Source organism: Urocampus carinirostris, chromosome 4 (assembly GCF_059441175.1).
Source record: "Urocampus carinirostris isolate Australia breed hairy pipefish chromosome 4, RoL_Ucar_1.0, whole genome shotgun sequence".
Taxonomy (NCBI): domain Eukaryota; kingdom Metazoa; phylum Chordata; class Actinopteri; order Syngnathiformes; family Syngnathidae; genus Urocampus; species Urocampus carinirostris.
Window position 1 is genome coordinate 27,608,804 of NC_142352.1, and position 24,112 is coordinate 27,632,915.

General features: G+C 39.3%; 1 protein-coding gene across 1 annotated transcript; it reads right to left on the reverse strand.

Moving 5' to 3' along the window:
* Positions 1 to 1,535: 1,535 nt before the first annotated feature.
* Positions 1,536 to 23,587, reverse strand: larp6a (La ribonucleoprotein 6, translational regulator a). The gene is made up of 4 exons (XM_088334016.1): positions 22,866 to 23,587; positions 6,309 to 6,507; positions 4,414 to 4,881; positions 1,536 to 2,734 (listed from the first exon to the last, which is right to left on the reverse strand). The coding sequence occupies exons 1-4, from the start codon at positions 23,390 to 23,392 to the stop codon at positions 2,108 to 2,110; spliced, it is 1,821 nt and encodes a 606-aa protein (XP_088190142.1). The 5' UTR covers positions 23,393 to 23,587; the 3' UTR covers positions 1,536 to 2,107.
* Positions 23,588 to 24,112: the final 525 nt, after the last annotated feature.

A 24,112-nucleotide genomic window follows, 5' to 3' on the forward strand; every position in this document is an offset into this window, starting at 1 on the left:
TTTCTTTGGCCTTTATCAAAAAGTGTCTCAACAATGAACATAGATTATTTAATGAGCAGGGTTACTTTAACTTGATTACTTTCAATTACTTTTAGATTACTCCAATACCAAATATGCTAATAAAAGACAAAATAAACTAAATATGAATAAAATTACTAAATTCTGTGCAGGCTTGGGGAGTAACGGAATACATGGAACGGCAAAAATGATGTTGGCAAGCTGTTTAATCTATATTGGACATGTGGCCAGATAAATTAAAGATAAAAAGTAGTATGTCATTTCTATCGGAAGTCATGATTTTTTTTTAACAGACGCTCCCCTACTTACAAACAAGATACGTTCCAGATTATTGTTCATAAAATTGCTTCAGTGCTATATTTTGTACAGAATGTATGTTTAAGGTTTATTTAAGTATGTTTCGCGGTATACATACTGCAAGTACTTTTAAAGATTGTATAAGTATCCTGTAACGTTTTGTACTGAAAAAAATGATAATAAAATAATATGCTCGATAAAGATTAATAAAGTAATGTTCAACTTACTTTGGGAAGATGGGCTCCAAGAGTTAGGCTACTTCCTTATCCGTGATAGAAAGTGGCCGAAAAGTGATCAAACCATTTTTTCAACCTTATCAAGCTTCCTTATTCAGCATTCATTTCAAAAGAAACGGGTCGCCTCTTCTTTACACCAACCATTTTTAAATGGATAAACGAGATATATTTAACAAAATGTCAAAGTTCTTAAGGCTGTATGTGTACACACCAACTGGGACTGTGACAGGCAGAGGAAGCCAGATTTCTTTTTCGGGGTGGATGCCGAGTGAGCTTTCACAGCGCCTCACGCCAGTAGCGGCGAAAATAAGCACTACAGTACTGTCCTGTACTCGGAAAAAGGTGCACAATACAAAATCTATATTATATTTTTCTACGTCCAGAAAAAAATGTTCGTATGTACTGTTTTTCGTAACTCAAATGTTCGTAAGTTGGGCAGTCTGTAAATGCAAACCCAATACTCTTTGGCTGCTAGAGGGCAGTGTTGAGTTCGTATAACAAGGCATGTTTGTTCAGGTGTAAAACTATTCACTTACCGGCTAAAATAAACAGTTACCAGTTTGTACATTTAATGAAAAACAAAAATATTTTTCCCTATTGTTTGTGAATAAAGTGTGGCGTGTAAAAAAGATCCCTCATCATCCGTGATAACATGTAGGGTAGGCTACTAATGTAAAAAACAAATATTTGGAGTTTACTTTTTTTTTTTTTTTTCAAAAAAAAAAAAAAAAAAAAGAAGAAAGTATGGATCCCAGGCCAGGAGCCAAATGGAGTTCGACATGACAAATCCGTTTCATTTTGGCACTCTTGGACTTCCATAGAACACAAAAGTTGTCAAACAGGAATGTCAGAATGAAACTTTTCAGCTGCATTTGCACGTTTGCTCTTGTAGGCTAATGCGGGTCCTTCCATTGCATTCCACCGCCAATCATTTTCCCAGCAAAGTTTTGAGGTCAGTAAATATCCAAAAAGCAAACATGTGAGTGCAGTTTTAGTGCTTTATTTGCACAATCATATTTTGCACTGTACAAAGACCCCAGCTGGCAAAACAGCATCTTTTTTTTGCACGACCTGAGAGTCCCCATACTCTTCATACGCCAAGGAGAAATAAAAAAAATAAATGAATAAATAACAGCTACTTGCTGAAAAAAAATATACATTTCACAGGAGACGCTTCCAGTGCCAAAATTAGATGCGAAAGTGAATTACATTTCAAATTAAAATGGACAGAAACTCTATTCTAGTTAGCGAGCATGGCCTTGGTTTAAAGAGTAAAAAAGCTGCAGAAAAAAAGGCATTCAGTGATTTCCCCTCCATGCGTCTATACATCATCCCTTTTTAAGATATAACAGTTTCAAAAGGAAAAAGGGGGAAGGAAAAGAAAAACACTTTTGAGATGGACAAAGGGGAAGTCCTTTGGAAGTAACAAAATAATTAAATCCACTCAAATCTCCGCAAGCCAAGTCCAAATGTCAACATAAAGTTTTGTATAAAAATAGACCTACAGAAGCAATGGGGGCCAATCAGGTTCAGCGTGAGCACGATGGTTTTGCACTTTAAGTCTGGGTGGCAGCGCTTTTGCCCCTCTCTGCCAAAGGGCCGCAGTGAAAGCCCCGGGTTCCGTCAGGGCCCCGTGGGAGCCTAGTGACGCCCGGGGGCAAGCCGTCCGCGTTCTGGATCTTTCGACCCAGCATGGGGCTCCCCACCGGGCTGCTCTCCTGCGAGGCCACCTGCTTGCGCCGCTGCACCCAAGGGCTGCCCGAGGGCGTCAGGCTGCTGTCCGATGAGTAATCGGCCCAGCGGCGGCCCGGTTCGGGGCTCAGCCTGCCCTGGCTGGCCAAGGGTGATTTGTGAGGGTGGGGGGACTTGCGCTGGGCGCAGGGACTGGCGCGAGGACTGGACCAGGGGCTGTTGCGGGGGGACAGGTGATTGTTCTGGAAGGTGACGCCCGCGGCAGTAGGGCTGAGCTTGTTGCAGGATTGCGACTTGCGTGCCGGCCGTGGCGAGGTAGGGGTGCTCTCCGTGTCAGAGGAGCTGCAGGCAGAGTCGTCGGCGTGGTATTGGAGCTCTCGAACCCGGCTGTTGAGCGAGCGGCTTTTGCGCATCCCGGTGGGGGGCGCGTCCTCGCTCAGCCGCTCCTTCTGGACTTTCTTCTTCGGGGGTTTAGTGCCGATCAGGACGACCTTAGAGGAATGAAAGTGGGCCAGATGTTAAAAAGGTGAGAAGGGGGTGAAGGAAATGGGGGTGGGGGGGTACAGTGTACTGTAACCTAACGAAATATTGAGCTCTGTCAACCCCGTTGCGTTTTACAGATCTGCAGGAGGCGCCACACACACATACACCTTAGGTTACTGCATAAAACCAAGATAAGGGATTAAGCCTGGATATGTTTGTTATCTAGGCTAAATCTAGCCTGTCTGTTGTATGAAAGCATATTAAATTTACCTTGGCTACTGTGGCATTTATTCTCTACAGACAACATGTTCCTGACCAGGCAACCAGACAACTAGTATAATCAGAGATACATCTGGCACTTCTACAGTCTATCATGTAACAAAAATGAATGGGTTTTATAGTACCTGTGCAGACTTAATGATATGGTGCATAATCCTAATTATCCTGTAAGAATATATTACATGTAGGCTACATTGTCATTTCAATAGCCTCGGCTTACTGTAAAATTGTCATTTTATAACAATTTCTGTGGCAAGTGTATTGCTTTCAGGCCATGTGTTTCAATTCTACATGAAATAAAAATGCTTGTCAAATGGCAATAAACCATTGATAAGTATGTACTGTATTATAGCCCTTTTTGAGATACTAAAAAGGGACGAATAAACTTGCAAAGATAGTATCATCGAAGTCTTTGACAAGTGTAATATAGTCAAAGGTCAAATTCCCATTCATTTGCTCCCTAGTCAAAAAGAGAGAAGTTGTTTTTTTATTAAGAAAAAGAAACCAAAAACATCTGCACCAAAAAAATAACTAAAATCAGTTAACAATGTAGTGAAAATAGTTTCCAATGAAATTAGACATGGCTCTTCGAGATAAACGTATTAAAAGACTTTAAAGAGAAAAATAAGGATGAATAGGTAAAAAAAAAATATTGAACTGGCTGGGGAACAGACCAAGGCATGCCTGTCAAATGTTATTACACGGATCCACCTGCTTCTGAGTTTAATTCCAGGGACTATTTGAGTGAATGCTCATTTACTGTATCCCAAATATCTACAGTCAACATGGCATCCTGGCTCAAACAATGTGCAACCGATGAAGCCAAAATGCGCTGGCCAGACTCGCTTCGCTTAATCAGTTAGCCTGGTTTCCTTTATTACACTTTCCCCGACTCTCAAAAATGTCCGTCAATGATGACAATTGTCGGTTAATGTAACTTCTGCAGACACAGAAATCTAAAGATGTAAATGTTTATACAGTCTTGGTCAAATTAGATTAAAATGTTACAAAAGACAGGCTTTACATGTCGTGCGGTGGAGGAGCTGTCCCCTTTTAGCTCAACCCGGTTCAGCCAAAATCAGCTCTCCTCCTCTAGAGTTTTTACAGATAATTGTGAAATTTTGGATTTACATCAGGCTCAGTCCTACTAATCAAGTTTATTGGTTGAGTTTTGGCTTAAATACCCAGGGGTCTGGGTTGGGTTGGACTATTTTGGGCCCGATCTTACCTCTATAGCGCGTACCGCATCGATTTTGATTCAAACCCACACCTGATTAGTCTCTGCAAAATCTCACAATACCTCTCTCAAAACATACTCTCCTAGGATCTACACAATTCCCGTAGGTCACCCTTTTTGACTTCAAAAAGGCAAATTTCGCCAAAATGGAAGAGATGTTCATGCCTGCACCTTCAACCCTGATGAGCTGCTCCCTCTGCCGTCTTCGCCGCCCACCTCCTGGTAGGCCTTGACGGCCGCCTCCACCTCCTCGAACTCCACGATGGCGCACTCCTCGGTGCCCAGCTGGGCGTAGCGCCCGCTCAGCCTCTTCAGGTCAGCCGGCAAGTCCTTGCCCGGCTTGAGGACGCGGACCGACGCGATGGCGCCGTATGTCCCGAAGGCTTTGAGCAGCAGCTTCATCAGCTGTTCCTGCTGAGCAGCTCCACTCTCACCGCCTCCGTTTTCAGCAAGGTGGGCCAGTTCTGGCCAACGCTGCAGCTCGCTCAGCAGCAGCATACGGCTGGGAAGGGACTCGCTAGCGAAGACCGGCACGGCAGACTTGCGCCGCACCTTCCGACCCTCGTCGTTGAGTTCCAGGAGGTCAGATTGCCTTAAGGCGAACGCAGTGGTTCTCCAGTCGCGCGTCAAGTGTTTCACCTGCAATGAGACCTTCACGTTACACGAGTAACATTAAGCTCAAGAATTGCACCATACTAATGTCAAGATTTTTTTCCTACTAAAACATGGGGTGTCCCAAACATCTCTAAATATTTAAGCAGCTCTTAATTTTTTATTCTTTATAGACTGAAACCATTGAATCGAGTGTTGGAAGCCTGATTTGAAAACCCTAATTGTTCGCGTAAAAGACTACTCCAAATATAATGATGCAAATTTTGGGCATAGAACAGAACAAGCTAATTTACAGCGTAAATTTTGCAAAACACTCATTCGAGAGACAACAATTCTAAAATATCTTTACTAATAATTCATGTTGTAGGTGACGGTGATTAGAGTCTTTCATACACAAACTTATAGTCATCCTCTACACTGAAAATTAGCTTGGTCTTATTTTACGCAAAAAAATAGTCTCTTAACTAAAACCTTTTCTACACAGACAATAAGGGTCCTCTTCCATCTTGTAGAATTCTACTTAAAAATATGCATATAATCTATGCTCAAAATTATCTTAATTACTTAATTGAGTAGTCTTAAATGCCAAAAATTTAGCACCTCCTTCTGCATCAAAAATTTGCCTCGTCTTATTCTACCACCTATATCCAAAGTCAGCACTGATTTCTCGCTAGTGTCTTCCGTGCTTTCTTTCTATGCTGAAAATTACTTTGTGATTATCTACAAGACAATTAGTAGTCTTATTCCGAAAATTAGCACCCTCTTCAGCAAAAATTCAGTGTTTTGTTCTACGCACAAATTTTAGCATTCTTCTACACTTCATGTCATCTTCGATGCTAAAAAGTAGCATCTTTTACACCAAATCATTATCTTCTGCGAGAAGTAAGGTTGTTTCATATCTTGAAAATTAGCATCTACTACATCAAAAACGTGTGCCTTTTGTACATCCAAAATTTGCAGCATCGTCTTCTACACTATAAAGATGGCATTGACCTTTCAAATACATTTACTTTTAAAAACTTTTGTATTTTTTTCTTTTCTTTTAATATGGGTTTGGTTACAATTTCCTCACACAACCTATAACTACTTTGGACACTTTGCATGCTTTGGCATTCCCAATTTGTCATTTACTTCTTTACGTAAACTTAGATTTCACTCAGTAAGGCCCTCCTTGATGTCAAAAAGGTCTTTAAACAAGGTCAGATTCTCTTTCCACTGAGCACAACAGCAAATAAGAGGACTAAATACATGAAAACGGAGGCAAAAATGCTTTTGAAGGACAGTTTTGTGGAGGCGTATAATATTCAAGGGTATGTTATAATTGAGAAATGATGGTAAGTCCCATAAGCGTGGGTGCATTGGTTTGCTCACTGGTTGATGTTTGTCTGGAGGTTAGTCCACAAAGCAGACCTCAGCTACACCATTTTTGCAATACTGTGACAGCCTAAGGCTACCTTTTTGAAGGAGGTCAGCAACTTGACACTGACAAAGCCCAGCTTGTTGCGCCGCACATGCTTGAGCAGGAAGGCATCGTGCTCCAGGTTTTCATCTGAGAGATAGTACTCGATCTGGGTCAACAGCTTGCTGATGAGCTCAGGGTCCGGAGGCTGCCAGCTCTCTTCCTCCAGCTCCCCGCCGCTGGTCCCTGCACCACTGTAGGGAGATAATGCAATTATGTCATTGTTATGATCAAGAAGTCCCCGTCGAACTCACTGCCCTTTTGTTCCCATGTTGTAGGTTGAAGTATTAAGACTGTTAAAACAAGTGGGGACCAGATAAAATAACTCCATCTGACTGATTTATCACATCTCTACCCTTTTTGTTAATGATCCAAGTAGACATTAAGCACTGTACAAGGGAAGATTCAGTATTTTATCCTGATTTTAAGACTTTTTATCTTCATTGGAAAAGTATGTTAATTTTCAGTTAATTTTTGTCATAAGCCATAATAAACAGCTTGCTAACCGTGGTGAGCCAATCGAGACGCATAAGTTCAGCTCATAAAGATGATAATATTCTGGACCTTGTCTTGACCTGAGGCATGGCAGCATCAAATGTTTTGGTGTTACAGAACACGAATGCCATCTCTGATCATTATCTTGTAAAGTGTGAGGTGCCGTTTAATGTGATAAGGAGAATTTAGGTTTTAGGAGCCACAATATCCACCTTGCATGCCATCAGCTCTAATAGAACTATTACCAGCGACAACTGCGTCCTTCCCATCGTTCGTGGGCGTTGTGACTAAAGAACCATATGCCTTGGTTTACTGAAGAAACCAGCTCATTCAAACAAGGTGGCGCCCTTCAAAGCTTAAGGTTTTCCAACATGCCTGGTCTGACAGCTTGCTGAATTATAAAGTAGCTATTGCCTCAGGTAAAGCATCATTTTCCTCCAAGATTGTTGCTATCCAAAAATATATTCCAAAAGTTTTGCTCGACACAATGGCGACACTTATTAGACAGCAACTTAACCCTAATAGTTGTACCTATTGTGCCCATGAATTCATGCTATTTATTAATAAATATGATTCAACTCATACAGAAAGAAATTTTAAATGAACGTTCTGCAACTTCGTCCAAACTTAAGGATTCGGAAGTTTTAGATTACGTCCGTGTTGGCGGGTGTTCAGAAATGTTTTCCAGTTTTAGTGTGAGTCTTACACAGATGGTCTGTAGGCCCAAACAAACTACTTGCCGGCTTGACCCATTTTTGGCTTCACTGGTGAAATATCTGTTAAGGACAATTAGTTTTAAATATTATTAATACACACTCTCCCTGTGTATTGTTCCGGTGCCTTCAAGTCTGTGGTCATTAAACCCATGTTTAAGCGACCTAACCTTGACCTGGAAAGCCTATGCAATTATAGGCCAGTGTCAAATCTACCATTTTTGTAAAATCACATGAAAAGGTTGTTGCACAGCAGCTGAACAACTTCATGTCTAAAAAATAATCTCTTTGAATATGTCCAGTCAGCATCCAGTGCAAATGACTCTACTGGGACTGCCTTGGCTAAAGTAACAAATTATCTCAGCTCAGCGATAGATTCCGGCGCCACTTCAATTTACTAGTTTGTCTGGAAAAATGGATTGGGAACTTAGTAACTGTACTCTCGTGGTTTATGTCCTACCTGTCAGACAGATGCAATGTGTCAACTACGGCAATGTGACCTCTGAACATTTTAAGGTCACCTGTAGATTTCCATAGGCCCCCTTCTTCTGAGTATGTATATGCTTTCGCTTGGTAATGTTATTCCAAAGTATCATATTAGTTTCCATTGCTAGGCAGATGACACTCAACTGTACAGTATGTGCCACAATCGAGAGACAATCGCTCTGTTAAGTTGTAGAATTTTGGAGGCCTGCCTTACTGAGATACAAAGCTGGCTGTCACTTATTTTTTTATGCCTCAACCCAAAAAAACAGGTGTTAATTGTTGGTCAAGCTCAATGTTGTGATTTGAACTCAAACACTGCTTTGAACCTCGATAAATGTAATATCACCCATAGGGATTCCGTAAAAAATCTAGGCGTTATATTTGGACGGAATCTTATCTTTTCATTTAAATGTTAAAAATATGACTGGAATAGCTTCCTTCCACCTCCGCAATATTGCAAAGATTCGTCCGATGCGGTCTTAATCAGATGCTGAGATTAAAATTAATGCGTTCATTACTTCTCGGCTTGATTACTGTATTGAATTGCTCTCTGGTATCCCGATGTCTAGCATCAAAAGTTTGGTTCAAAATCCGGCCGTGAGACTTTTGACTAAGACAAGAATGTTTAGCTATATCAATCCTATATTAGCTAACTTGCACTGGCTCCCAGTCCGCTTAAGATGTGACTATAAAGGTTCTCTTACTAACATACAAATGTGCCTCTTATCTCTCTGATTTGATTTCCCCCCTATGTTCCTGCATGAAACCTCCGCTCAGATAATGCTGGTCTACTTGTGACTTCGAGAGCCAAGGAGAAATCTGCAGGCTCGAGAGCATTCTCCATTTGGGCCCCAGTGCTGTGGAATGCTCTGACTCCGGAGATAAGATCTGCAGCCTCAGTGGAAGTTTTTAAATCTAGACTTAGGATCCACTTCTACTCAATAGCTTTTAATAGATGTCCACCTTATTTTCTTTTCAGGTGAAATGAGGCAGAGGGGCGTATCGAGATGAGTCAGCGTACCAGTGCCTGGACCTGAAGCATGTCAATGTCTGCATGGACCAGCCATCAGCGATGGGAAGCTGCGCCGTTGCAGTCACTGACTTTTGTACAATTTTACAGGCTTGAGACACCATTGAAGTCATGCATTTTCTGGATGAGTTTTGCATCTTACCTTTGTTTTTCTTATTGTTCACTATGTTTTGTCTATTGTTATCTATTGCAAAATCTATTGCACCTGGGTCATCCTGAAAGGGGGATTACCAATTGTGGGGCCCCGCCTCAAGGTTTCTTATGTTCCTCATGTTGAGTTTTTTTAAGTTTCTCATATCCCACGTGTTGGTTTGAGTTTAGAGGATATTGTAAATGTAACCTATTCAGTCCTTTGAGGCATATTGTGATTAAGACCTATACAAATAAATGTAACTTTACAGCAATTTATTTCATTTTTTAAATAAAAAATGGTCTCATTTCTATTTTTACTTTTTTCAATACCCTCACTGCCAATTCAAAAATACCTTAAATTTTTGGCAATTTATTTCTAAATATTGCACATGTTTTCACTTTTGTTATGTCAACATACCATTCATGCAAAAAAAAATACTGACAAAAGTTAAGTCAAGTAGGGTTTATTTATACAGCCCTTAATCACAAGGAGTCTCAAAGGGCTGCACAAACCACAGACTATTGTAAATTGCAGACTTATGTTGCACGCATCATCACCAAAACTCTCTCGCCATCACATCACCCCTGTCCTTCAGCAACTCCACTGGCTCACAATCTACCATGGAATCAACTACAAAATCCTGCTCCACACCTACATGGGCATTCATAACCTTTCTCTCCCTACCCCTCCGACCTCCTTCACATTGCCACGCCATTCCCTACCCTCAGATAATCTTTCTCCCTCCATTTCACTATACCCCTGCCCGCCTCAGCTCCATGGGAAGCAGAGCTTTCGGCCGCTCCGCCCCCCAGCTCTGGAAGTCATTGCTGCCTGACCTCCCAAATTCTGCGACCCTGCCCACCTTCAAATCCGGACTCTAAACTCACCTCTTCAGACTTGCCTATTCTTGACCACATGCCTCACACGCTAACCCCTTTAACTGTAATCTATTATTGGCCATTTATAACTTGCTTGTTTTACTCTTTATTGTTGTGTCCTACTCGTATGTACAGCGACCTTGGGTGTACTGAATGGCGCTTCAAAATACAATGTACTATTATTATTAATAATATTACACCATCCCCTGATCTAAAACCTACATGAGGGCAAGGGAAAACTTAAAAACCTCAACATGAAGAAAAAGAAACCTTTAGAAGGGACCGCACATGCAGTAATTCCCCTTCCAGGATGACCAGGCTGCAATGGATGTTGCATTAACAAACCGCAGATCCCAGTTTTGAACACCCTTTTTAAATTTTAACCCATTTTGTAAACCCGGTACACCAAGGCTGCAAAGAAAATGTAATCGGCATTTTATGTTAACAATCAAGACAATCTTGAATCCTGATACACATTTTTACATACAGATGTGACCATCACATAGACTCGTACATCAAACCTTCTAACACCTAGTAAGTAAGAAAACATTGAAATATGTCTCTTCAGAATAGTTGCATATCAAATCAAATGATATGTGGCAATTTTTCCATTGTTTTCTTTCATAATGATTTATTTGCTTATGGTGTTTTTATCTACCCGATTGTTGGTATTTCCATTTTCATTGAAAAATATGCACATGTTGCCAAATTGTAATATTTTTGCATTATTATTTTATTCTTTTAATCATTTTATTTATTTATTAAATTATGAATACATTCAATTTTAGGTAAATTTATGTTTTTACTATTTCCATGTTTTTATCATTGATTTATTTATATTACATTATTATTTAATCTTTTTTGGGAAAATATTCTTTATTAAGGGTAAGCTTGTTTTGACTGTGTTACTACTGCACTTTTGGATTATCTTTTTTAATCTACAGTTGATTACATTCCATTATCAGATTATTTTTTCTAAAAAAAGAAAAAAAAAACATGTTAAACGGATTAGAAAAAGTATATTTACATTATATTTGTTCAATATATTTTTCAGAGGCCGAAAGGTTTCTCCTTTGTATGTTTTTAATGTTAACAAGTATTCTAATATATTCTTAGTCCAAATTATTAAAAACTCCACTCAATTCGACACAAGCATTCAGAGTTACTGTGATTTCCCGATAGCAACAGTGTATTTGTGTTATTGTCAAGTCAGACAAATGGAAATCATGAATTGTGTTGCACTCAAATGATGGTGAATCACAACATGCATTCGTGGGAAGTAGGATCTCCTACTCAGAGGACCTCCACTTGGCACATTGTTGCTTCAACTGAATATTGAAAGTCAGTGGCGAAATTCTAGTCTGTTGCTCAGGAGAAAGGTCAATCACAGGCCTTGTTGTAGCGAACTCTCCAACTGTGAGGCACATCGCCAATCTCAAACCATAGAAAACATGCATCCAAACTCCCGCCTCCTCTGGAATTCTAATGCAACGTCTCATACAATAATAAGTGAGGGGTGGGTTTGAATATTTTTTTTTGGGTGGGATGAGTCATCGCCTTCCTCCGCATCCTTTCCCTCCCTCCGCTTTCAAGCAAGCTGACCGCACAACTGGCACAAGCTCTCATTTTCAAAAGAAGAGTCGTGCGGGTCCCTTCGGTGAGACGATGCAAACGTGAATTAGAATCCAATGATTCTGTAGCAACTCCAACATGCAACAGTGTACATTCCTTAATACTATTGGGACTGTGAGCAGTAGGGATACATTAATGACACTGTAAAACACGAATATAAACTACATATCGAGGTCTCCCTTATAGATGAATCAGCACTACATGAAAGGGCCACCATTTACTTCCATGCAGGCATAGCAATTCATTGAAGCAATGGATTGACCAAAAACACAAAACATTAAAAAGTGTCGTAGTGAATGAGAGTGAATTGGTTGCCCAAAAATATTCATGGTCTGTTAATTGTGCCTCAATAATCAGTCAACATTTTTGCTGAATTTCAGCATGGGCTTGATGAATGATGTAGTACTTGACTGCATGTGCATTTATTTATGTTTTGCTGTGTTAAAATGGCTATACTGTATAGACAATATAATTCGAATTCTCTTTATTGTCAATTGTCACATAAAGGTCTTGTAATGGCTTGACAAGCACCATTGTGTTTTTATATTGAAAAAAAAAATGCAAATAGGGATAAGTCACACCAGTGTATAGAAGGACAAAATGCATAATCAAGTAGGAAACCACAAGTCTGTAAAAATGAAAAAAAAAAAAAAAACTATACATTTTCAGTTTAAGACCATTAAAATTCCCAATGGAGAAAACGCTTCTTTAGTGCTGAAGAAAAAAACACTCTAGTTTTCACTGGAATAGAAAAGTACTTTTTATTTTTTTTTTATATTGTAGTAATTTTAGTTTTCTGGATGATGTGAATGTACGGCTAAGTGTGTTTTGGTGGGAAATGGTATGTATACATATTGTTTTTCGATGGAGACCCCTATGTTCACAACCTTTTCAAAGCAAGTCGTCTGTCTTCCTCAATTATCTGTACTACCAGTAAAGATAAAATGTAAATACAAATATTTGAAAGCTTTTTTTTTTTAAGTACTCTAGTTTTCGGTAAGGGCGAACTACACTAGTTTGTTAGCATAGAATGTGATGCTTGTTTTAAGCATAAAAATACATTTATATAGTTTTCATAGTGGAAGAGGAAGATGCCAATTTTCAGTGAGGACAAATTATAAATCATAGTTGTTAGAGATGAATAACATCAACTCTAGTTATCGGCATTAAAGAACAAGAAAAGGCTAGTTTATGGTTTCGAAAAGGACTGCCATTTTTAGTAAACAAAAACCATGACCCCAAATTTTGGCATGGAAAACCACAATGCTATTGTGCATTGTTAGTTTTCAGCAAAGAAGTAGACACTAGTATTTGGCCTACAAAACATCACGCGTCAGCGGTTTATAATTGTTAGCAATAAAAACAGCAACACAAGTTTTCGACATAAAAAGAACAAGAAAATGCTAGTTTTCTGTTTGAAGAGTACAAAGATGCTAGTTTATTCATTTATTTTGTTTACAAATATGTTGACATAAATATGTTTTGGTAAACAAAACAATGACCCCAATTTTTGGCATGGAAGACTACGTTTTAAGCCTAGAACCAAACAATGCTGGTTTTCAGCAGAGATGACGCTAGTTTTTGATGTGCTCAAACACTATGTAGCAGGACATGCCATCGCAAAACATTGTTTGATATACATTTGATGCCAACTACCAAAATAAATGATGCAACTTTTAGTTTATAGCCAGGGATCTGTTCCAACAGGAGAGAAATCAAGCTTGTGTTTAAGAAAGAAAAAGTTAAATAAACATTTCTTTGCACATTTTTTTTTGCTAATTCCGAAAGGCATTTGTAGCCAGGAATACAAAAACTTTATTCGTATCATCCTGTGAAAACAGAATTACTGACAATTTTGGTCTAAGTGTAAAAGCCTGAAAACTGCTACATTTTAAAAACAATAGTTTCACTAAATCTTACTTTTGGAAATCAACAATTCATCATTATTGATGCCACATAACGAGTTTGTCAAAACAATGGGTAAATGGCAAATAGGTAATCATAATATTTTAGGCTTAAAGATTTAGGGCAATACAAATAAAAAATAACTTGACTTGACAGGTGATATAGTGACCTTACCGCTTACATCTTCTCATGCGATCATGACCTTCGCGACATCAGATGAATTTGTGGGAAACATTACTGAGAAAAATCTGGATTTTAAAATGATATTGTATGCGATAATGGCCTTAAAGTACCTCAGTATGACCATTATCGCAAACTAGGTTTGTAAGTAGCTAAGGCCATTATCACATGCAGACAGTTAAATTATGGATTTTTGAATAGTACCATAGGTAATAAAATATAAAATAAAATGGTCGTCCAACATCCCATGCATTAACAAAAAAAATAAAAAAAAAATAAAAAAAATCAGTAGTGCCATTCCCGCGCTATTTAATAGTTTCTGGGTGTACATGGTGGTAACACCTATTGAAAAAAAACCTTTTTGTTCATAATATATGTTATTTTGTAAACCATTTAAGGTTCATGTAAATCAAGTTGGTAATGCAATTTAACTTAGGGCACAAAAAGTGAACAACCTAAGAGTATGTATGCTTAAAGTCCAGGTTATTTGTACGAGTTATGTAGAAAAAATCCGAGCGACCCTACTGAGGATAAGCGGTGCAGATCATGGATGTAAAACAATTCAGAACATATTATCTTGCACAGAGCACCTTAGATTACAGTAAACTACAATAAGAGAAAATTATAAACATTGTGTTTGGCAGGGTGTAATTGCAGTTGTTCAGTTCTTGCAGCAAGACCACTTTCAGATCCCCTGCGGATTAGTGAAAACGATTCTCGATTACAAGATACGAGCCCATAAGCACCCAGCCGGCAACAAGAAATCTCTGCACCGGGAACGGAGACGGTGACTAAACAAGGAAGTGGCGCACGTGGCGCTTTGTCATCCGGGCATGGCCACGCTTTGTGCTCAGGCAATCCAGGTAAGAAGTTCCCAAGGATAAAAATAGACTGGAAGCGAGGCAAGATTAAGGGGATGCTATCATCCTTGAAATCCCTCGGGCGTCCAATGGTCTAGGAGCATTCTGTGAGACTCCCCGGCCAATTCTCAAGTGAGAGGCTTTTACGCTATCGCGCTGCAAATATGCCGTCCATTGTTGCCGTGCCAACACCTGTTGAGAATGCGCTTGTGTACAAGAAAAAGCCAATGGGCTGGGGGATATATATTTTCAGTCGCAATCAAAATTAAAAGTGGATGGAGAACAGTCGTGCACGTCACAGTGGACGTCAAGTGCATTCTGTCCATTCAGATCAGGGGTTGGCACACTACAGACCTGCAGGCTACAAGCGCCCCCCCCGGGATTTTTAATACAGTCCGCCGAACAAAAAAAATTGTCAAAATATGATGACAACAAATAAAGTACAAAAGAAAAAAAGTGTTTTTGGATCCAGCTTTGTCTCCCTCCCCGTGTGTCTACAATAGAAATACTACTAATGTGTACTGTGACCCAATGCTATATCTATTCCACCCTGGTCATCCTGGAAAGGGGGTTACCACTTGTGAGGCCCCTTCTCAAGGTTTCTTTTTTCCTCACGCTGAGGTTTTGAGTTTGTCCTTGCCTGTCTGTTGGTTAAAGATCCGCCTATGGTGTCATTGTAATCTTGTGCAGTCCTCTGAGACATTTTTGTGATTAAGGACTATATAAATAAATGTGACTTGACAGCTACAAAATTACTACAAACCTTAATATCATATTTAGTGCTTAGAAAATAGGGACCAAATAATTTGTTTAACTCTCATTCTGAAAAGAAAATAAATACCACAGGAAAAATGCTCAAATACTATTACAATACTACAAAAATACTACAGTATAGTACAGTAGTACTATTAGAGAAATACTACTACAGAACAAAAAATGACAGTAAAATTACAAAAAGAAATACTGCTACAGTAATACTATAATACTAAAAAACAAACACTTCTGCACAATTGCTACAAAATACTGCATAAATTCAACACTACAAAAATACTAAACATGGAATTATAGCAATACTACAATACTAAACATCAGATTGAATGCTTAAAACAAGGACGCACTTTTACATTTTGAGAGTATTTTAGCCCCGATGCGGCAGATAAGACTACTTGTAGTGTGTGAATATCACAGCAGTACCGCGGTGATGCACAAACATTTAAAGTAAAAGCACGTCGGACACTTGAACGAAAAGGAGTCTGACTCGCCTTTCAAATAGCGTTCAAGCGGATATATTTTTTATGACAAGCAGTGTACTTCATACATGTATATTTCACTATAAAATAGAGCTCAGGTGTTATGCCGAACTCTGCCTGACAGAGGTATTTAAAATTAAATGCATGCAGTCCGTAGAACAAGCGTCAGTTGTAAAAAAACGTTTGATTTCAAATTGTTAACTTTTCTTGTTAAAGACTTTGTTGTTGTCCACTAAATGTACTTCATAAAATGGACCTAATTGGGTTGATTTTCTGTTTTACTGCTGCTAATGAGTCTGTTCTTAGTTTACAGGAAAAACAAATTATAACTTTTTATTTGCCTGTACTTAAAATGGACAGAGTATTATTTATAGATCTATGTCTTTACTAACTGAGCACTGTGCTAAATTGGTTTTAGATAGAGCATTTTCTTTCATTTTGGACAAATTTGCAGTATTTTAAATAAAAGCTTATTTTCTTTGTACCTGTTTTTGTGTGCATTATCATTTGCCACATAAAATCAACTTTATGCAAAATGTAATAAAAAATTAACAGTAATGCAATTATTTGACTCATTTCAATAGTATGCAACTAGCTGACAATTAAAATGGTCTGTAGTTGCAGCCCTTGTTCAGAGAAGTGTTCGAGAAACAGTCACGGCGTTGGGCTGGACCAACAATAACCTTTTTTTCAAGGTTAGGAGAAAAAATAAACCGGAATACATCTTATGATATCACAGGGGCTAGCTTCCAAATTACAGATAGAGTTGACAAGTCAGTCAAATTGGTTTGATAAATTCCACGGTCATCATAATGTTTCGATAAATAAGGAAAAAACACATTTTGTTAACCTAATGCGAAATTGGCATTACTTACAATAATTGGTTAGAAAACTACTGAAAACTTAAATTTCAACAACAAAAATTGCATTTCATTAGTCTTATTTTGAATTAGGATTGATACCACATAATGAGTTTTTCGAAACAACCACTAATAACGTTGGCGGGCCTGATCCAGCCCACGGTTCACAATTTCTTTTCCCAAGACACTTTCCATGAATTTAAATGTAGGCCACATTTTAGCCAGTATTGACAATTTAAATGTAAAGTCAAAAAAATCATGCTCAGATCAGTGGTGTGTTTTTGTTAATGAAAATAAGTGTTCTCTTGCTAAACAAGGTTGAGAAATACCTCCTTACATAAAAAACATGAAAAGAATGCAGATTCCAAATACTGAAGTGACTGAAAATGCTAACTGCCCACTCAGATGGTCTTTTTTTAAATTAACATCAACTTTAGAGCACTTCATTTTGTGCTCACAAGCAACAACAAAGATGCTTGAGCCACGTTTGGCACAATTACCACTTCAGTAGTCATTTCATTTATGTAATCAAAAATCCCAACAATAGGAGAAATTTTGATTTATTTTAATGAATGCAAATGGCAATTGATGAATATTAAAATGTTTGTGTCAGAAGCCCGCCTTTATCAAGACAGGGTTCAAACGGCTGCCTGAAATTCTTGAAATGAATGCTGTATTTAAGGATTGAAAAGTGTTTGAATTTTGGGTGAAGTTCTTGTAAATGCTAGAAATTGTCACGTTTCACAAAAAGTCTACTTATAAATGACATTGGCACAGCTATCTGGTGGCTTATCTTTGCATGTCTTTCCTCAAGATTAACTGCAGCTGGTATTAGTTTGTATGGCATTGTCCTACGAAGCGTCATCGCCCCCGACAGGTCACGCACAAATGGAGAGGTGCACAATGAAATGTGTATTAGTGTAAAGATTACGCATCAATTATGGACATTTATTATGGGCCATGCAAAAAAATGAAGGTAGCCTATCCCTGTGGTAAATTGCAACAGGAAGAACTTCCTGCCACTGAAAATGTAAGCAACATATTACCATAATTTTACACAAACATAGCATGAGCAACAATGTGAATATGGAGTTATAACGGTGAACATTTTAAAGGAGATGTGTCATTTTATTAATAAAAATGTTTAAAATCCTATTAAGGTATTAAAAAAAAAAAACGAAAACAAAAAAACATACAATTTTGGGCCATGTCAAATGAAATAATAATTCTGCTCATGTGACTAAATCGTAGAGCGGGTCAATAACTACCAAACCATATCTAAATCATGAAATCAAGGTAAAGAATTTAGGATCCCTCAAAGGTCTTTAATGTTTTTTTTTTTTTTTTTACATCATTTAGGTTATTTTTGAAGTGACCATTCCATTTATTATCGATATAGGCATTTATTAATTTAAATACGTGAATAATTAAAACATAGATTTACAAATAAACGTAAAGTCCTTTACCGGACAAAAAACCTTTAACATGCCACAAAAGCATAAGACATACAGTCATTGCCACAAAGTTTGTTTTTCAACAAAAATATTAAAGCCATAAGGGCAGCGCGGTGGTGAAGTGGTCAGCGCGTGTGCGACACAGATCTGAGGTCATGAGATCGAACCTTCCTGTGTAGAGTTTGCATGTTCTCCCCATGCTTGCGTGGGTTTCCTCTGGGCACTCTTTTTTTTCCGCATTCCCAAAACATGCATGTCAGGTTAATTGGCCAGTCCAAATTGTCCCTAGGTGTGAATGAGTGAGTGAGTTAGTTGTCTGTCCCTGTGTGCCCTGCGACCGGCTGGCAACCAGTTCAGGGTGTCCCGTACCCACTGCCCGAAGATATTCAGGATGGGATCCAGCACCCCTGCGACCCAACTGAGGATAAGCGGTGCAGATAATGAATGAATAAAATGAATGAATGCCACAAGTGATACAATACTTGGTATGATGGGATACTGATAATTTTGGAACAAAACATGTTTCCCCAATTAGTATCAGTATTGTCACACGCCACTGCCTGTCAATGCAGAAGTCTGGCTCATCTCTGAAGACCAGGATGACGCTGTAAACCTCAAATAAAAAGTTCAAAAAATGTATAGGGTTGAGGTCGGCCGATTATTGGGCAGGCTGATTATTGGCACCGATATTTGGGAATTGGTAGGATACCTGTATCTGCATTTATACTTATTCTACAGGCCGATTATTTAGGCTCAGATGCAGCAGTCTCTCTGCCTTCTGTATTGGATGCCAACCACCCTGCACCACTGATTGGAAAAGCGACCAGGGGCTGAGCCATTGAAGCAGGAAAAAATGTTGGAGCATATGAAACAGCGGCAGCTCTGCTAACCCCAGAGTCCTGAAATCCCTGTAAATCAAATCCGCTGATAGAGATTTTTAAAAGTCCATGGTAGAAAAGCGTGTGTGAGATTAAGAGATAGCCAAATGGTTTTAGGGAAGCACATTCAGGTGGAGACTGATAAATTAGCTTTTATCATAATATCAGTTGGTCAATCAAGTGTGTGTGTTTAATTGAGAAAGAGCATAATAAGCTATGGAAGAAGGATGAGTGATTAGCTGTACCGTAACATTAGAGCCACATTAACATTGTCAATGTGGCTCTAAAGCAGGACTGCCCACATCCTAATTCGCGAACGCCGTAGAAATTTTGATGGACTTGGTTCAAGTTAATTTAAGTCATGTTGGTTATATTGACATTTTTATTTAATTGTTTATTTATTTATTTAGAAAATCGCCTGTATGATGGGCAGGGCACCTGTATGATACGGTGGGGGTAAACCAGTGAAAGCTGTCGGGCACTGCTGATGAACAGAAGAGTGTTGTGTCACCCTGACCCGAGTGACATGGCTGCTTTCTTGTGTCCAGTTTCATGTGGAAGGACTTAGGTGCCGAGGTGCTTAACTCGTTTGAGTGTTTGGACATTTGGGTTGGTTATGGTCACATTTTTTGTGAGGGAGTTTTGTTTTTTTTTTCTCCTTTTTTCTTTTCTTTTTTTTGTGTATTTTCTGGTCTTGCTGTCGGTCACCCCGCTCGAGGGATATGAGCAGGGTAGATAGAAAATCAGGGAGATATTTAAGTTTTTATGTAAAGCAGACATAGAAGTCTTAGATTTTCTTCAAATTGTATGGAGCACCCAATCGTGCAGTGCGCCCCGAGTGCCATGTAAAGCGGCATGTATATGTAAGGCTAGGTTAACACCGCAGAGCTTAATGCTCGATACAGATTTTTGGGTTAAATCCGATGCATTTGTGAGACTGATGCGATCTCCTGTGACTTCTATGTTCTCCTGTGTGAACGCAACAAGTGTCCAGCTTGTGCATAAGTGGACACGTGACGTCACACACCATGCGCAGATTTTTTACGCAAGTACTCATGGATGCTAACACCGAAGCGTATCTAGCAATTTGAAAGCTATTGTGTCACCAGAGGCTAAACAGAAATATGAATTAAATCCAAAAACCTCACTTTCCCTCCATTGAATGCCTTGAGTGTTTTCGTCCACCAAGTTCTGTCGATTTCTTCGTTACAAGGAAGAACATGAAAACTGAGCAGCCGTGAGAGAATTGAAGAATAATAAATTGAAAAGTTAGCTCCGACACTTGTATGCTCTTCTTTGTTGTTGTGCCTAAATTCGACCCCCCTTAGCATGAATGAGCACTATTATTCCGACAGAACGCGTGTTGCGAGTGTAGTCTTTATAATGTGTTTATTATTATTATTTATTGGTGTGATTAAAACAGAAAAGCGATCGTAGTTTATACGACTTTATCAAAACATACGCAAACGTCACCATCACTGCTATGCTGAGAAGCATAGTTCACACGAAGGGGAGTTGGATTTAGGCATGACGGCAGCCTCAACAGAGGGCACCCATGTCCTATCGTTTGGTGCGCCCTGTGTACGAGTTACATACAGAAATAGAACCAACTAGAGACTCTGCGCCTTTTAACATGGTGCCCCTTATGTTTGGGAATATACGGTAATTTTATAAAAGTGGCTGCTAAGCCTATTTGTATCAACCGCAAGGTCAGTTTTGGGTTTAAGTGAAAAATTAGTCATGCTAGTTGTGTTAAAATTCTAATTTACATACTGTAAAAGGTCTCAGCTAGTAGTTTCATTTGAATTTATGCCATATGTTCATGATTTCTTTTTACATTATTAAAATTTTCTTATGCCAATTTTCAAGCTTTTAGATCAAATGAATATTGGCTTCAAATATCGGTTTCCTCTTGATACTCTTAATCGTATCGTTCTAAAAAACCTTATATTGATCGATCCCTTAATACTAAGGATTTAGGTAACAATTAAGTGGAGAAGGCTGTCCCGAGTTGCCTCCTCATTGGTGCCTCGATGGCCCATGCGGTTAAGGGATCTGTGAACCAGAAAGCCCTCAATAGATTGTTTTATAATCAAATGTTATACCCCTGAATCATAATTTGTGAGTCTCCAAAAGACCCCCATTTCTCCAGCTAAGGCACTTTTTATGCAAGTTCATAACAAGTCCGGCCCCTGTGAGTGTTTTTCAACCAAGCGAAAATGAGTTTGACACCCTGCACTAAATCATTGAAATTAGTGTTTGTATCCTATTTGTCACTTTCCAGGCTGCATGCGTTTCTCCAAGTTAGTTAAACTGTAGAGGAAATATATATATATATATATAAATATATATAATTTATTTTATTTTTTTTAACAAATGCACAGTTGATTAACACCACAAGCGTTTAAATCTTTGTGGAAAAAAACAACACTCCTGAAAAATCCCCTCAATATTTGTTTATGATCAAATCTTACATCCCAGAATAATCATTTAATTGTGAGCCTCCCAAAAAAAACTAGCTCTCCAGCTAAACACACTTTTTATGCAATCAATTTAATAGTCTGGCCCCCGTGAGAATGCTCTTCTATGATGTGGCCCCTAGGCTAAAATGAATTTGACACCACCTACTCGCTTTCTTTTGTCAGGACAGGTTTTGTACATTTTCTGGACTTTTCATATAGACAACTTCAGTAGTTCCATTCAAAGAAGAAGAAAATTCATTATTATAATATTAATATTATTGATTATCATTATTGTTAATCCTACAAACAATAACGTTGCATTTAAGGTTAGTGCACACCTAGGGACACTTAACCTGACATGCATGTTTTTGGAATGTGGAAGGAAACCGGAGTGCCAGGAGGAAACACACGCAAGCACGAGGAGACCATGCAAACTCCACACAGGAAGGTTTGATCCATTACCTCAGAACTGTGCCACACACACGCTAACCACTGCGCTGCCGTGCTGTAAACTAAGTTATAGTAAATATGAACTGGTCGTCTGAGCCACTATTTTCACACATTTAGCTTTTTGACATAATAATATATTTTACTATATTGCCATAAAGTAAAGTGAAATATATTGGTGATAGGAATGAGTGGAGAGGTGTTGTAAAAGGATAGTGGGATGTTTGGACGCGTTCTAAGGGATGGCAGGGCACCTGTATGATGCAGCAGGGGTAAACCAGTGAACAGAAGAGTGTGTTGTGTCACCCTGACCCGAGTGACATGGCCGCTTTCTCGTTTCCCGTTTCATCTGGAGGGATAAAAGCATGACCAACTTAGGTGCCTAACTTGTTTGGGTGTTTGGGTTGGCCATGATCCAAAAATGTTTATGCGTATTTTTTCCTTTTTATTTTATTATCTTTGTTATTGTATGAGTTTGTCTTGCTGACGGTCACCCCTCTCGAGGCATATGACCAAGGTAGATAGATAAATAGACTATTGCGTGGTCCATCGAGTCACGTTGTTGAGAAACAGAAACATTGCAACAATTGTAAGTAATTACAAGCAATTTACAATAAATTCCAGAACTTCTCCAACCTTGAAAACACAGCATTACATTTTACCGATTTCAAGCACTTTACGAACCCTGCACGAATAACCATGCTTATTTTGGAGCCATTTGTTTGTATATTTAATTCAATACTCTGGCCCCTGTGAGAATGTTTTTTTGCCATGTGGCCCCCAAGCTAAAACGAGCTCGAGACCCCTGCCCTCAGGTTACATGTTATGGAATCCGCATTTTTATAAAGTGCATAAAACGGATAATAATCGTTTCCGTTCGCTCACCAACCTCGACTTGTCGTGCCTTCCGAATTCATCCTCGCTGCAGCTGCCGCCGATAAAATCGGCGTGCCCGGGCAAGAATTCCTCCGGCTCCTCGTCCTCGGCCGCCTGGATGGCCACCGTGATGGTCACCGTCCCCATCTCCTGGTGCTGCTCCACGGCGATCACCTCTTCCGGGGAACGCGGACTGGAGCTGGAGGTTCCCGCGTCCGAGCTCATGTTCCGCCGCCAGTTGGAGTCGAGGTGGCGGGCTGTTAGCGGCACCGATCGACGGAGGAAGCCCCACGGAGCTCCCAAGACCCCCAACCAGATCCGAGCGTTCGACGGAGGGGCCTGCGGAGCCGGCGAGAGCGAGGAAGCGGCAGCAGCACCGTGTACCGCCGCGGCTTCTGCGGCTACTTCCTCATATGTAAGCGGCTTTAAGGGAGCTCTGCGATTGGGCCGCGTAGGTTCGCTGGAACACAGGCTGACACAAAGCCAAGAGGGCAGCAGGGAGGAGAGACAGCGCAGGAAGGCGTTTACCACAGCGCGCATGCTTTATATATTTAATCGTATTCATAACCGATTGTGCAAAAGAAAATATTTTTTTTTTCGAGACACACCCGTATCTGTAACCAAGGCGTCTTAGAATAAAGATGAGGGATTTCACGTGGTGTCTAATTGGGGATTTGCCGTGACAATGGAGCCAGCACAAGTGAAGCTGGCTAATTGGATAATCAGCTTGCAGCTTGTTCCGGCACGCAAGCGAGGAAACCTTCAGGAAATTATCAATAGTGCCAGACAAAATCGGACACTAATCCCATACCTATCAACCTCCAGGGCTCCATGGCCTTACAAACTGTCGTATTTTCCCATACAAAATCATCTTACACCATCTTTTTTAGTTTAACGTGTCATATTGTACACGTGTTTCGTTATACCATATATACAGTAATCCCTAGGTTATCGCGGTTAATGGGGACCAAAACCACCCGCAAAAAGTGAAAATCCGCGAAGTAGCAACGCCCCTTCAAAAATGCTTAAAAAAATTAATATTATTATTTTTATTATTTTATTTTATTATTATTATTTTTTAGACCCAGTTAATGGGGACCAAAACCACCCGCGAAAAGTGAAAATCTGCGAAGTAGCGACGCCCCTTCAAAAATGCTTAAAAAATAATAAATAAATAAATTGTTTCTGTATATTTTTTTAAATTATTTGATTTTATTGTTACCGTATTTTCCGCTCTATAAGGCGCACATAAAATCTGAT